The sequence below is a fragment of the Miscanthus floridulus genome, chromosome 12, assembly GCF_019320115.1.
Source record: "Miscanthus floridulus cultivar M001 chromosome 12, ASM1932011v1, whole genome shotgun sequence".
In the NCBI taxonomy this organism is placed as follows: domain Eukaryota; kingdom Viridiplantae; phylum Streptophyta; class Magnoliopsida; order Poales; family Poaceae; genus Miscanthus; species Miscanthus floridulus.
Window position 1 is genome coordinate 2466620 of NC_089591.1, and position 14231 is coordinate 2480850.

The following is a 14231-nucleotide window of genomic DNA, read 5'->3' on the forward strand; positions in this document are numbered from 1 at the left end:
TTATATATTGAGCATTGTCTTTCGATATTACCCTTATTTGTAGCTGTATGTGAGAATCGACGTCCTGTGCTCATATATGATGTATATCTGGTTTTGTTCTTAAAACAGGATGCTACAATTTTCATGTCCGTGAAGAAAATTAATGAAAACGAATAAGGAAAAAACACATCCACGGCAACATGTAGGACGAAAAAAGGAAAAAATAACCTCGCGGGTGGACAAAAAATTGAAAAAAAAGAATAAGAGAAACAGAAACAGAAACAGAAACAGAAACGAACTCGGACGTCCCTGGGAAACACGTCGACGGAAAAGAAAACAAAACCGGTTGAACATACAAAGCTTAGGGGCATCTGTGGTTGGCTATAACTTATTAGCTGTGATCGCGACGAGACGACCTATGTCCCACAACACGATGTCATCATGGTAACTCTGATCTGACGCTGCCGCTGACAACGACGAGGTGATCCTTTTAACCTGGCGTCCGCTTTCTTCTCTCCCTAGCTCCGTATGCCCTAAGCTCAGGCCGCGGAGTCCCTGCGCCGTGAGGAGTCACTATTACCATAACCAACAATTAGTGTCGGATAACCGTAGCTAAAACATAGTATTAATAACCAACAATTGGTTGCTACAAATTTCTAACGGGTATCGGTTGTTATTTTCTGTTGTACCGACTGATAATTGATTGGTATATATATTCAGCAGTTTCCTCGGACAATCAGTCGGTAAAAATGCATATCAAGGTCCAACGATTGGTCGCTATAGCCTAGTTTTATTTTGCCGTGCTCGGCCCAGCCCACTCGCGTGTAGTAAAACTTGCATGGCCCACCCGTCAGAGAGTCACCCAAAAGGCCAAAACCCTATCTCCACCCCAATCCACCCCATCGTAGGCCATCTCTCTCATCGCTCACGGACTTAGCATCGATCCAGCGCTGCTCATCTTGGGCCCTCGTCACCACCGACGCGAGCTAGCGGGGGCACCATCCCGGCCATGGCTGCCGTCCTTGCCGCCGTGGCCGCCGTTCTTGCCTCCGCTCGCGGTCGTCCCAAACCATAGACCTGTCCGCTCCCTTCCTCCTCTATTCTCAGCCGCCGCACATCTCTCCGTGCGCGCGCACTCCGTCCTATTGAGGACTCTTGTCCCTAGGTGACGGCGCAGCCCCGAGGCCTTGGTAAGCATCCTGGGCGGCGCCTCCGCCCCATGACGGTGGCGTGCACCCTGGGCGGTAGCGCGGGGTCGAGGTGACGACACACACCTTTGGTGGCGATGCGGCCCCAAGGCGACGGCATGACCCCTAGGTGGCGGCGCGGCCCCGAGGTGACAGCTCGCACCTAGGCCGCGGCACGGGCCCTAGCCCCTAGCGGCTACGCATCCGGCCCCGAAACTCAGCTCCACTGGTAGGTTCCCCTTCCTGTTGATGTGACATGTTATGGATGTTTATTAGGTTTGAAATCTGGTGAATACGAAATTAATATTATATATAATTATGCCAGTTCATAGCGACTGATTATTGGTTGCTAAAAAGTTTGATATCCTCAAGCCATTGGTCGCTAAAACATGTAACAGATCATTGGTCGGTATAAATATTATCGTCCAACTATCTGTCGCTATAAACCCTGTCGGTTGCTATAGATTTATAGCGGCTTATATATCAGTCCCTATAACGTTATAGCGAACAATCATCAGTCGCTATAACGACTTGTAGCAATCGATTTAGAGTCATAGTGAGTTGTAGTAGGTAACGTGCACCCTTTTCTTCTGTTTTTCGACACACCTAATCGATCGATCGATCGATAGTCGATGCACATGCAAACACATCTACATTCTCTTGGCCTGATAAATCCACTTAGCAGATATTTTACGTCGTCTTTCTTATGTTAATTTGCACTTTCAACTCACCAAGTTTGTCATATACTACATATCTATCTACTAATTAATCATTATTGTACGTACATAAGCTGTGTATAGATGCAGATCTTCGCGTGGAGGACCTCGATGGCAGAACAGTCGTCATCAATGTGGAGTCCTCTTCTGACACGGTCGAGAGCCCCAAGGCAAAGCTTGAGGAGTTAGTGGGCGTTCCTGCTAAGCAGCAGCGCATTATTTTCGCCGATAGGCAGCTGGTGGATGGGCACAAGCTTTCCGATTACAACGTCCATGAGCTGGCCACCTTGCACCTTACCATGTAAAAAATGAAGGAACAAGATGCTCTTCTTGGGCTCTTGGTTACGTGTTATATAGGCAGGGAAAAGTCCTCTGCGTGGCCTTGTATATCACAGTAGAATTACAACAAACTATACCTGAGATATCTATCTATGCATGCTCACATGCAAAACCACCGGCGCCTACTCAACAACCCGAGGATTGCACCGTGTTACAATGAACCTAGACACATACATTTTAACACCCCCACTCAATCTCAACTGGCCACTAGGTTGAGATTGTTCCTGAACTTTTCTACTTTAGCTGCAACAAGAGGCTTTGTAAAACCATCAGCTAGCTGACCAGCAGAATTAATAAAACGGATCTCTAAAAGTTTCTGAGCAACCCTTTCTCGGACGAAATGAAAATCAATCTCAATATGTTTAGTGCGAGCATGAAAAACTAGATTAGCAGATAAATACTTAGCTCCAATATTATCACACCATAACCGAGCTGTACGAGGATGTTGAACCCCAAGTTCATCAAGTAACTTCTGAATCCACGTCACCTCTGCAGTGGCATTGGCTAACGCTTTGTATTCGGCTTCAGTACTGGACTTAAAAATGGTGGGCTGCTTCTTGGCACACCATGAGACGAGATTGCACCCGAGAAAAACTGCAAACCCGCCTGTTGAACGTCGGTCATCAGGGCATCCTGCCCAGTCGACATCACTGAAGGCACTCACCATCATGGACTGAGAAGGCCGAACCTTAAGACCCAAGTTCAAAGTCCCTTGGACATACCGTAGAATGCGCTTAACAGCGCTCCAGTGCACCGTAGTCGGTTGATGCAAAAATTGGCACACTTTGTTCACCGAGAAAGAAATGTCAGGTCTGGTCAGCGTCAGGTATTGCAAAGCCCCCACTACACTCCTGAATCTTGTCGCATCATCAGGGCCTAGCTTCACACCATCTGTACCACTTAACTTTTCAGAGCTAGCAAGAGGAGTGTTGATCGGTTTGCACTTGCCCATACCAGCTCTCTTGACAACATCAGTAGCATAGCGCTGTTGAGACAATAGGAGATCATCCCTTGATCTCTTAACTTCGATGCCCAAGAAGTAATGAAGATCACCTAGATCCTTGAGTGCAAAGTCTCGTTCCAAATCTCGGAGCAAAGCATCAGTAGCATCTTTGGACGAGCTAGCCACAATTATGTCATCAACATAAACCAAAACAAAGATAGTATGCCGACCTTTCTGATAATAAAACAAAGACGTATCTGCCTTGGATGGAACAAATCCCAGAGTTTTAAGCTTGCCACACAACCGAGCATACCAGGCGCGAGGTGCTTGTTTGAGACCGTAGAGTGCTTTATCAAGTTTACACACCCAACTCGGTCGATCCTTGTCAACATATCTAGGGGGTTGACACATGTATACTTCCTCTTCAAGAACTCCATGCAAAATGCATTTTGAACATCAAGTTGCCTGAGAGTCCACCCCTTTGAAACAGCTATGGACAAAATAAGACGTATGGTTGCCGCCTTGACAACGGGACTAAAAGTATCTTCATAATCAATTCCATACCTCTGCTTGTAACCTTTAGCAACAAGTCTTGCCTTGTAACGATCAATGGATCCATCTGCTCGTCGCTTCACTTTATAGACCCATTTGTAGTCAATTATATTTTTGCCGTGTGGTGGATGAACCAAATGCCAAGTCTTGTTGCGACGAAGTGCTTGGTACTCACTGTCCATGGCTGCAATCCAATTTTCATCTTGGAGAGCTTCACTAACAGTGGAGGGTTCCTTAGACGTAGCTGCCATCATGCACCATCTCACCGTGCCATCGGTGTACTGCTTGGGCTAACTGATCCCTTGAGAGAGGCTTGTGACCGGGTGAGGTGGCGCAGTAGGAGCAATAGGATCCACATCCACAGAAGATCCGGAGGGGAGGATCTCCATTGGCAGCAGATTGCCAACAGCCGCAGCAGACGGCAGTTGCAGTCCTGCACCTATCGACAGACTCATAGCGGAGATGGGAGGCAGCGCGCTAGATGTTGCCGCAGACGATCCCGCTGAAGACCCAATCGGTGGTGCCGACACGCCTGCGCGCGAATCAACCAGTGATCCCGAGGCGGATTCGGCGATAGGATCAGCTTCGGATCCTGCACTCGCATCAGCCTGGTCTCCGTTGCGGAGACACATGTGAGAACGAGCGGGCGACGCCGTTTTTTCACCGTTCGACGCTAGATTTGTTCCGTTTCTCACCGAGTTTGTTCCTGCATCCAACTGACAACCAGGAGAACTTGACACAGTATTAGGCACGGAGTTAGTAACATGTCGATCATGCAATTTTGCATCCCCAAAAAAAGTGGAACTGAGGAGGGATTCAGGAAGAAGAGAAATTTCCGCTCGCAACCGTGCACCGACGTTGGGATGGAGTTCAGAGACGGGAAGCACATTCTCATCAAACACAATGTCACGAGAAATATACACACGACCTACAGAGGGATCTAAACACTTAAACCCCTTGCGTGAATTGCTATAGCCAAGGAAGACACACCGTTTAGAGCGGAATTGCAATTTCGTGGTGTTGTATGGACGAAGGTTGGGCCAGCAGGCACAACCAAAGATTCTGAGGAAGGAGTAGTCGGGTTTGTGACCATGGAGGCGCTCGTAAGGTGTGTCGCTGTGGATGACTTTGGAAGGGAGATGATTTATAAGAAATACAGCTATAAGAAACGCTTCATCCCAAAATTTTAATGGCATGGCAGCATGATCAAGTAGAGAGAGTCCTATCTCAACAATGTGCCTATGCTTGTGTTCAGCGGAGCCGTTTTGTTGATGTGCATGGGGACATGAAATAAGATGTTCTATGCCTATGCGCCTAAAAAAGGAATTCAAGGTTTGATATTCATCTCCCCAGTCTGTTTGTACCTTTAAGATCTTGCGACCAAATTGTCGCTCGACAAGGTTTTGAAAATCACGAAAACAAGAGAATACTTCTGATTTATGGCGTAATAGATAGATCCAAGTAAACTTTGAATAATCATTAATAAAGCTTACATAATAGCTGTTTTTGCTGACCGACGTAGGTGCCGGCCCCCACACATCAGAGAAGACTAAATCCATGGGACTAGTATAAACACTAGTTGACTTAGGATAAGGTAGCTGGTGATTCTTGCCCCGCTGACATGCATCACAAATTTCAGTTTTATTCGAGTTTCTAACAAAAGGAAGATTATGGCGGCTCAGAACTTGCTACACCACGGCAGGAGATGCATGCCCTAGCCTAGCATGCCATAATGACGACGACAGCTTGGATGCACCAAGCGCTTGCTTATTGTAGGATGACTTGAGGGGATAGAGGCCCCCTTCACATCTGCCTCATAGGAGAGTCCTCTTGGTTCCCTGTTCCTTGATGGAAAATTGATTTGGATGAAATTCCAGAAAAGCATTATTGTCATGAGCTAAACGATTTACAGAGATAAGACTTTTACTTGCTTGTGGAACATGGAGCACATTATTAAGATGAATATGGGTACATGGGGAATGCAAAATGCTATGACCAACAAAACCAATCTCCATACCTGTTCCATTTACCGCATGCACTTGCTCGTTGCCGGAGTACTTGTCGTGGCGTCCATCGGGCGACCGGACGCTGAGGGCTAGCGTCCGGTCAGTATGACCGGAGCATCCGGTCAGAGCGCGTTTTGCCTAGTGAAGGGGTATAACGGCTCTATTTGATGGGGGCTCTATTTATAGCCCCATGGCCGGCTCAAGGGAGCCAACTTGCACATTTTCATTGACATAACAACCTTGTGAGCTTAGCCAAAGTCCTCCCACTCATCTCCATCCTTGATTCATCATCTTTGTGAGATTGGGAGAGAATCCAAGTGCATTGCTTGAGTGATTGCATCTAGAGGCACTTGGTATTCGTGTTGCGCTGTGGATTTCGCTTGTTACTCTTGGTGGTTGCCACCACCTAGACGGTTGGAGCAGCGGTGGAGGATCGGCACGAGTTGGTGATTGTTCGTGGCCGTCTCCGGTGATTGTGAGGGGAGTTGTACCTTCCCCGGCAGAGCGCCGAAAGGTAACTCTAGTAAATTGCTCGTGTCATTGAGTTACCTCACTTGTGGGTCGGTTCTTGCGATGTCCAATCATGTGGACGAGGTTTGTGAAACACCTCTTAGCCGCCGAACCACCAAGTGTTGGTTGACACAATGGGGACGTAGCGTGTTGGCAAGCACGTGAACCTCGGGAGAAAATCGATTGTCTCTCTTTATTTGGCACTCTCCTGGTGATTGGCTATATATTCATCTTGTGATTGGTTCATCCCCTACACGTCGGTATAATCACTCTACTCACTCATTTACATTCTTGCAAACTAGTTGATACAAGCTCTTTAGTGTAATTAGAATTGAGAGCTTGTTTTATTATTTACATTCATCTAGTTGAGCTCTTTAGAGTAGCAAGTTTGTGTGCCTAAGTATTCATTGCAACTAGAATTGTTGGATAGGTGGCTTGCAACCCTTATAGAGCTAGAGCAAGTTTGCATTACGCTATTTGTCATACTAATCAAATTGCTCTAGTTGATTTGTAGATTTTTAAATAGGCTATTCACCCCCCCTCTAGCCATATTAGGACCTTTCAACGAGGCAGGAGGCGCTTGACAAGATCAAAGTCAGAGCCAGAATTGGAGAGCTATTTAACTTAGCTGATCCAAATTATGTTAGATTGAGCGACATCGAGCACGCTTTCAAGCTCGCCCGACCTCCCCCAAAGGTAACTCATCTTGCCTTGTACCCATAGTCTCATATTGTAGTAGAAACTTACTGTGTTATCTCCTATTTGTTTCCTAGATTAATGGTCGGGATAGAGCGATAGTGTTTGTGTCGCCACCCCCTGGTGTAGATTGGCCGCAAGTTGCTGACCCGACCACCCAGACCAGCGTCGGGGGCAAGGACGTCGACTGGGCCGTGCTCGGAGTTGGAGAGGAGGTAGTGGCCAAAGCTGCTAGTAAGCAGCCGGCGGCCAGCAAGCGTCATCAGGCGATCTTTACTTTGTCGGACGATGACACAGAGGAGGGAGAGGATGCATACATCTTTTGACTCGTCCCTCAAAAGAGGAGGAGGCAGCTGGAGTCGATGGAGCAAGGTGGCTCCTCTGTGCTGGTGGGGCCTACATCGCCAATCACTGCAGCGTGAAAGACAAGTGGTGAAGGGGTCGAGCTCCAAGGCCCAGCGGCGGTGCTGGATGTAGAGGGAGACCAGGTGCCACCCGCACAGCACATGGAGCAAGCACGGCCAAAGAGGCGTGCCTTCACCACATCATTCCGCGCTTCCAACATGTAAGTATTTGTAACCTTGATATAAGCTAGCAATTTGTATTGAATATGGTTGCCTTCTGAACTTATCTCGGATGTACTAGTTCGGCGTCCACCGAAAATCTGGACCAACTAGCCGATAGCGGCATGGCTCCGCCAGCTATTGCAGAGGAGACTGCCCAGCAGCCGACCATCGAGGAACCCATGGCAGAAGGTCCGTCGGGGCCTCAGCAAACAAGCGGTCAGACAACGGTCCCCGAGCAGGGGGTCGAGGGAAGAGCCGAGCCAAGCACAAGTGCTTCGAGCACTAACCCTGCTGAGGGCAACACCTCAGCACCAAGGGTAATGGAATAGACCAAGGAGCAGCGGTCGGAGGTGAGAGCACAGAGCACGTTTGTCGATGCTGCAACTCATGGATAGGCCATAGTGATCACAGAAGCTGCTAACTCTGGACTAGCACTGATACCCGAAGAAGAGCCCGAAGAGGACAAAGTAGAGGAGGTCCTAGGCCATCCGCAGGACAAGCGACAACATGTGTATGTGTCACGTTGGCGGAACGACTAGTGGGTTGTTCATGAGGAAATCCTAGAGGTCGAAGAGACCAAGAAAGTTGAACGAGCAGCGAAACGACTGGTGACGGAGGTCCAGGTATGCTTTGCTTCACCTCCTGATTTTGCTATCTAGTCAAACTTTCTTACTTATCTTTTTGCACATAGGACTTAATGAAGACTGCAAGGTACCATAAGAAGTGCTTCGACCAGATCGAGGGGATCACTGCAAGCAATAAAGAGCTGACGGCAGAAGTGGAACGCTTGCGCCACCAACTTGAAGCCACCAATCATGAGAGGACAGAGCAAGAGTCCCAGAACCAGAACCTAGTCGTCTAGCTCAGTAACAAAGAGCAGGAAAGAACAAGTAAGTAGTCACTTTATCACAACGAGTGCATGACAAGTGTTGTTGCATTATTGGTAGTAACAGCTGTAGTGGAGGCTTAGAAGCCGAAGTGGTCCATCTCTGAGAGGAGAATAATCATGCGGGCGTGGAGTGTGATCGCCTGAAGGAGGACAACAGAAAACTGGCGCAAGACCAGTCGCAGCTCCGGGACCACACGACCAAGATGAAAGAGAAACTGAAAAGTAAGTTTTCCAAACCCCTTTGCTCACTTTTGTTGCCCGCCTTATCTTGTCGTGGTATGACGTTTTAATAGCTTGTGCGGTTTCAAGTTTTGAAAATCAATGCCAAGAAACATCTGGAGGTCGTGATAAAAGACCGTGACAGCTGGAAGGCGCAGTGCCAAGAGATCACCAAGGATCAGGACACATGGAAAACCGGTGCTAGGAGGTGGCAACGAGCATTTTGCTGGTCCTAAACCTCATCGATCCAGCGCTTACAGAGGACGTGCCAAGGACGCCATAGCTTGACTAGTCGATAGATGCCAAAAGGCATGGGGTGGTTCTAGGAGTTCGTGAAGGAGGTAGGTGAGTACACAGGCGCACATGTGCTAAGCATGGTACGTGCTCACTACCCCTTGATCGACCTCAAGCGCCTGGAAGCTGGATACCCAAAGGAGGTAGATCTAGACAAGGCTGAGGAGCTTCGGATGACCTAGATGGACTTGTTGGCAAAAATAATTGGCGACATTAACCTGTGTGGAGGTGGGACAGCACCTGTACAGGGTACAGCAGCAACAAGTCAGCTAGAAACGCCGGCATTTTTAAGCCAACCGTCGAAGCCTGCGGTCTCGACCAGCTAGGCATCGGAGGGGCCATCTTCTTCAGCTAAACCAGTACAAGAGTCCCCGAGACTCGAGCACGATGTTAGGCCCAGCGAGCAGCAGGTGCCGCGTGACCCGACCAGCCAATAGTATAGGCTATAGCTGTAGAAGAAGATGTAGTTGTGTTATTGTAAACTTGGACCTTTTCAGGCAAGCTTGTAATAACGTAACTGTATATCTGTAAAAGCTTGTTTGTTTTATAGAAAATGTATTTAAGCTTGGATCTCATGTTGGTGTAACTAAGTGAGAACATGTTAGCGTTCTGTTTAGTTGTACCAGCTTAGTCGACACGTCATCCTAAAAGGTTTGTATGGACCTGGTTTATCATGTGGTCGGAGTGTGAGGTGCGTAGCCTGTGCACACATAGACGCACACAAGTCAAACCAGAGGGGACCTACTGATCACCCATAGCGTAGAGAGCAGATCCCATGCACGCATTGGGAAGAACCGGAGATAGGGCCTGCTTCGAAAACCCGGGAAGGAATGGTGGTCGGTTTTGACTGGTTGAGTTAGAATAACAATAGACTTCGAAGTGACACATTAGAGTGGTCGGAAAAATCATAATGGCTTTATTGAATTAAATCGAAAGTACAAGGGGAGTACATATCTTAGTAGTTAAGCATAGAAATGCCTAAGCTTGTTGATGTGCCATGAATTGGGTACATCTGTACCGTCTAGGTGAGCTAACCTATAAGATGTTGGTCGTGTAACCTCCTTGATCATGAAGGGCCCTTCCCATGGAGTTGCGAGTTTGTGGACACCAGCCTGATTCATCTTCCACTTCAAGACCCAGTCCCTAACCATGAAGGACCGCTTCTTAACATTCTTGTTGTAGTACCTACGCAAAACAACAAGGTATTTGGCTGTACGTACGCAAGAATCAAGCTGCTTCTCTTCTGCACTATTCACTTCTAGCTCCCGCACTTCATTGGCCTTGTCTTCGTTGAAGTTCTCTACCCGCACTGATCTAAAGGCTATATCTGCTAGGAGCACCGCCTCAGCACCATAAACCATAAAGTATGGTGATACGCCAGTATTGCGACTGGGCTAGGTTCTGAGGCCCCAGACCACGGCTGGTAACTCTTTGAGCCATCTTCCGGGAGCTTTGTCGTTTTCTCTGTACATCCTCTTCTTAAGTGCGTCCAAGATCATACCATTTGCTCGCTCAACCTGTCCATTAGCTCTAGGGTGCGCCACCGAGACGTATTTTACTACTATGCTCCTTTCATCGCAGAAGTCCCAAAAAGTGTTCCCGGTGAACTGAGTACCCAGATCAGTGATGATGCAGTTGGGTATGCCGAAGTGGTGGATGACCTGGTCGATGAATGTGACAGCCTTTTTTGAAGATGCCTGTACTAGAGGCATGTACTCTATCCACTTAGAAAATTTGTCGATTAGCACAAAGACACATGTAAATTTCCCAGGAGCCGGCTTAAAGGGCCTGATCATATCTAGTACCCAGCATGCGAAGGGCCAAGAGGCTGGTATTGTCTAAATCTCGTGTGCTGGTACGTGGATTCTCTTGGCGAAGAACTGACAAGCCTCATAATGGCGGACTAGCTTCTCTGCATCGGCTACGACTAATAGCCAATAGAACCCTGCTCGAAAAGCCTTGCCAACCAGCGTTCTCGAGGCCGCATGGTTGCCGTAGGAGCCAGAGTGGATTTGGTCCAGGAGATGTTCGCCATCATCCTGGGTTATACACTTCATCAAGATTTCATCCTTTGCGTTCTTATGCCACAATTTGCCATCGACGAGCAGATACTGCTTACTACGACGCATCAGGCGTTTGTTTTCTATCCGATCGGTGTAACCGCTACCATCTATCAGGTACTTGATGAAAGGTACTCTCCAGTCAGGTTTCTTAGTGGTCAGAGGTGGTTCGATGGTGTTTGACGCCGGAACTGTAGCCACCAAAAGCTGGTCTAGAGGCTTGTCGACCGTGGGATCTTCCTCTTCGATGGAAGGCGTGAGTAGGTCCTGAACAAATACGCCATGTGGGACTTTAGCTTGGGATGATCCTAACTTTGACAGCACATCTGCTGCTTGATTTTTGTCCCAGACCACATGTGTGTACTCGATGCCATAGAACTTGCCTTCCAGTTTTCTGATCGATTTGCAGTATGCGTCCATCTTTTTGCTAGTTGTATCCCAGTCCTTGTTGAGTTGGTTGATGACTAGAGCTGAATCTCCATAGACATAGAGACGTTTGACACCGAGCTCGACCGCAATGCACAGACCATGCAGGCATGCTTCATACTCGACGGCGTTATTAGACGTCAGGAAATAAATCCTGAGGACATATTGGAGCTGCTCCTTGGATGGTGACACGAAAAGGACTCCTGCTCCTACGCCATCGATGTTGAGAGAGCCGTCGAAGTACATCTTCCAATACTCATTGGGACCCTGAGAGGCAGGTGTGCTTAAATCTGTCCACTCGATGATGAAATCAACAAGTGCTTGAGACTTGATTGTAGGACGGCTTGCAAATTCCAAGGAGAAAGGGCATAGCTCCATTGCCCATTTGACAATGCGCCTATTCGCATCCTTGTTGCGAATGATGTCTCCCAGAGGGTACTCGGTCATGACCACCACACGGTATCCGTCGAAGTAATGTTTCAACTTTTGGGATGTTATCAGTATGGCGTAGATCAGTTTCTGAATCTGTGGGTACCTAGTCTTGGTTCATTGAGTACCTCACTGATGAAATAGATTGGTCACTGTACCTTGTAGACGTGGCTGGGCTCATCGCGCTCGACCACCATGGCAGTGGAGACCACTCGATTAGTTGCCGCAATGTAAAGCAGGAGGGTTTCGTCTTCTCTAGGAGCAGTGAGGACCGAAGGTGATGTAAGGTATTGTTTCAGCTGTGTGAAGGCAACATCTGCTTCCTCCGACCACTCAAACTTCTCGGATGCTTTGAGCAGCTTAAAAACGGTAGTCCTTTTTTGCCTAATCTTGATATGAAATGACTAAGGGCAGCCATGCATCTGGTAAGCTTCTAAACATCCTTCACCTTTTTGGGCAGCTTCATGTCCAAGACAGCTTTGACTTTCTCCGGGTTAGGGCATATACCGTCGTGACTGACGACGTTGCCAAGTAGTATACCAGAAGGAACACCAAAGATGCACTTCTTTGGGTTTAATTTCCATTAGAATGTATTAAGGGTTGCAAAGGTGCGTTCGAGGTTGTCAACAAGGGTATACGCTTCCTTGGTTTTGACAACTACGTCATCAACATAAGCCTCGACAAGGTCGTATTTTATCTCGTCTTTGAGGCAGGCCTGTATGGCGCGTTGGTAGGTAGCCCCGACGTTCTTGAGCCCGAACGACATGGTTGTGTAACAGTAAGTGCCAAAAGGCGTGATGAAGGATGTCTTGATCTGGTTGTCCTTTTTGAGAGCGATCTGGTGATAACCAGAGTAGCAATCGAGAAAGGAAAGCAGCTCGCAACCGGCAGTTGAATCTACGACCTCGTCTACATGAGGTAAGCCAAAGGGGTCTTTAGGGCAGTGTTTGTTGAGATCAGTGTAATCAACGCACATTCTCCATTCATTATTCTTTTTGCGTACAAGAACCGGGTTGGCTAACCACTCCGGATGATACACCTCTTTAATAAATCTGGCTGCCAAAAGCCATGTTACTTCTACCCTAATATCCTCCTTTTTGTCATGAGCGAACCGTCATAGCTTCTGCTTGATAGGTTTGGCCTTGCCGTCGACATTTAAGGAGTGCTCGATCAAGTTCCGAGGTACACTGGGCATGTTAGCAGGTTTCCATGCAAACATGCTCATGTTGCTCCTCAAGAACCTGACGAGCGTGTCTTCCTATTTAGGATCCAGGTTGGCCCCGATAAGGGCCATTTTGCTGGGATCACCGTCGACCAGCTGGATCGCTTTGTGCTCTTTGGACTTGACGTTCTTGCGTGGGGCCTCGAGCTCTGGGATCTCTAGGTGGTCGGCTAGGGTCTTCTTGGCGTCGAGCATGGTCTCGGCCGTGCGAATAGAGAGGTCATGAGCCTCTGCTATTTTGAAGCTATCATCCTCATAGGTGTAAGCTGCGTACATGTTGCCCTTGAGAGTTAGAACCCCCTTCTTAGTCGGCATCTTAAGCACCAAGTACCTATAGTGAGGTATGGCCATGAACTTGGTGAGCACTGGTCGACCAAGGATAGCATGGTAGGTGCCTTCGAAGTCGGCGACCATGAAGTTGACGTAGTCGGTGCGAAAGTGGTCTGGGGTACCAAATTGCACAGGTAGTGTGATCTGCCCGAGAGGAGTAGAGCTCTGTCTGGGGAGAACACCCCAGAACTATGCCTCATATGGCTTGAGATTAGCCTGGGTTATCTTCAGAGCTGGCAAACTATTCTTGAACAGTATATCAATGGAGCTACCGCCGTCAATCAGCACTCTGTCGAACTGGACCCTATTGATACAAGGATCGAGGACTAGAGGAAAATGTCCTGGCTCAGGTATTGTGGCCCATTGGTCCTTTCTACTGAAGGAGATCTCACAATGAGACCAAGGAGGGAGCCGCGGATCGGCGATGAGGTTGTCGGTGTTGGCCACGTTCAAGCAAGCGCGGGTGAGCAGCTTGCGTTCCCGTTTGGTCTCGATGGACACTTTGCCTCCAATGATGGTGTGGATGTGATCGGTTGGCTTGACATACTTGTGACGGGGATCTGCGTCTTCATCATCGTTGTCCTCGTTACGCTGCTCCCCTGTGTTGTTAGGCTTGTCGGACGTATCCGGAGCCTGTTGACGCGCGTAGATAGACTTGAGAACACGGCAATTCTCCATGGTATGGTTCGATTTGGGGTGGAGCTGGCAAGGTCCTTTCAATGCTTTGGCATAGTCTTCTTCGTAGTTGCGACGTCCGCCACCTTTCTTAACGGTGTTGACCTCGCCGTCGTCTTCCCGAGCTCGCTTGCCCCTATAATCGTCACGGCGATTACGCTGGTCGCGGTGGTCGCGGGGGTCGTTGCGCTGG

At 48.3% G+C, this 14231-nt stretch overlaps 1 protein-coding gene across 1 annotated transcript; it reads right to left on the reverse strand.

The window, feature by feature from the left end:
- Positions 1–2417: 2417 nt before the first annotated feature.
- LOC136498324 (uncharacterized mitochondrial protein AtMg00810-like) lies at positions 2418–3898 on the reverse strand. Its single transcript, XM_066494273.1, has 2 exons — positions 3582–3898; positions 2418–3342 (listed from the first exon to the last, which is right to left on the reverse strand). Exons 1-2 carry the CDS (start codon positions 3896–3898, stop codon positions 2418–2420), a joined length of 1242 nt encoding a protein of 413 aa, XP_066350370.1.
- Positions 3899–14231: the final 10333 nt, after the last annotated feature.

Coding starts and splice junctions, on each gene's coding strand:
- LOC136498324 (XM_066494273.1), bottom strand. CDS start 3,898: ATGGACAGTGAGTACCAAGCACTTCGTCGCAACAAGACTTGGCATTTG. Junction 3,343..3,581: donor ATGGAGTTCTTGAAGAGGAA/GTATACATGTGT, acceptor AATTGTGGCTAG/CTCGTCCAAAGATGCTACTG.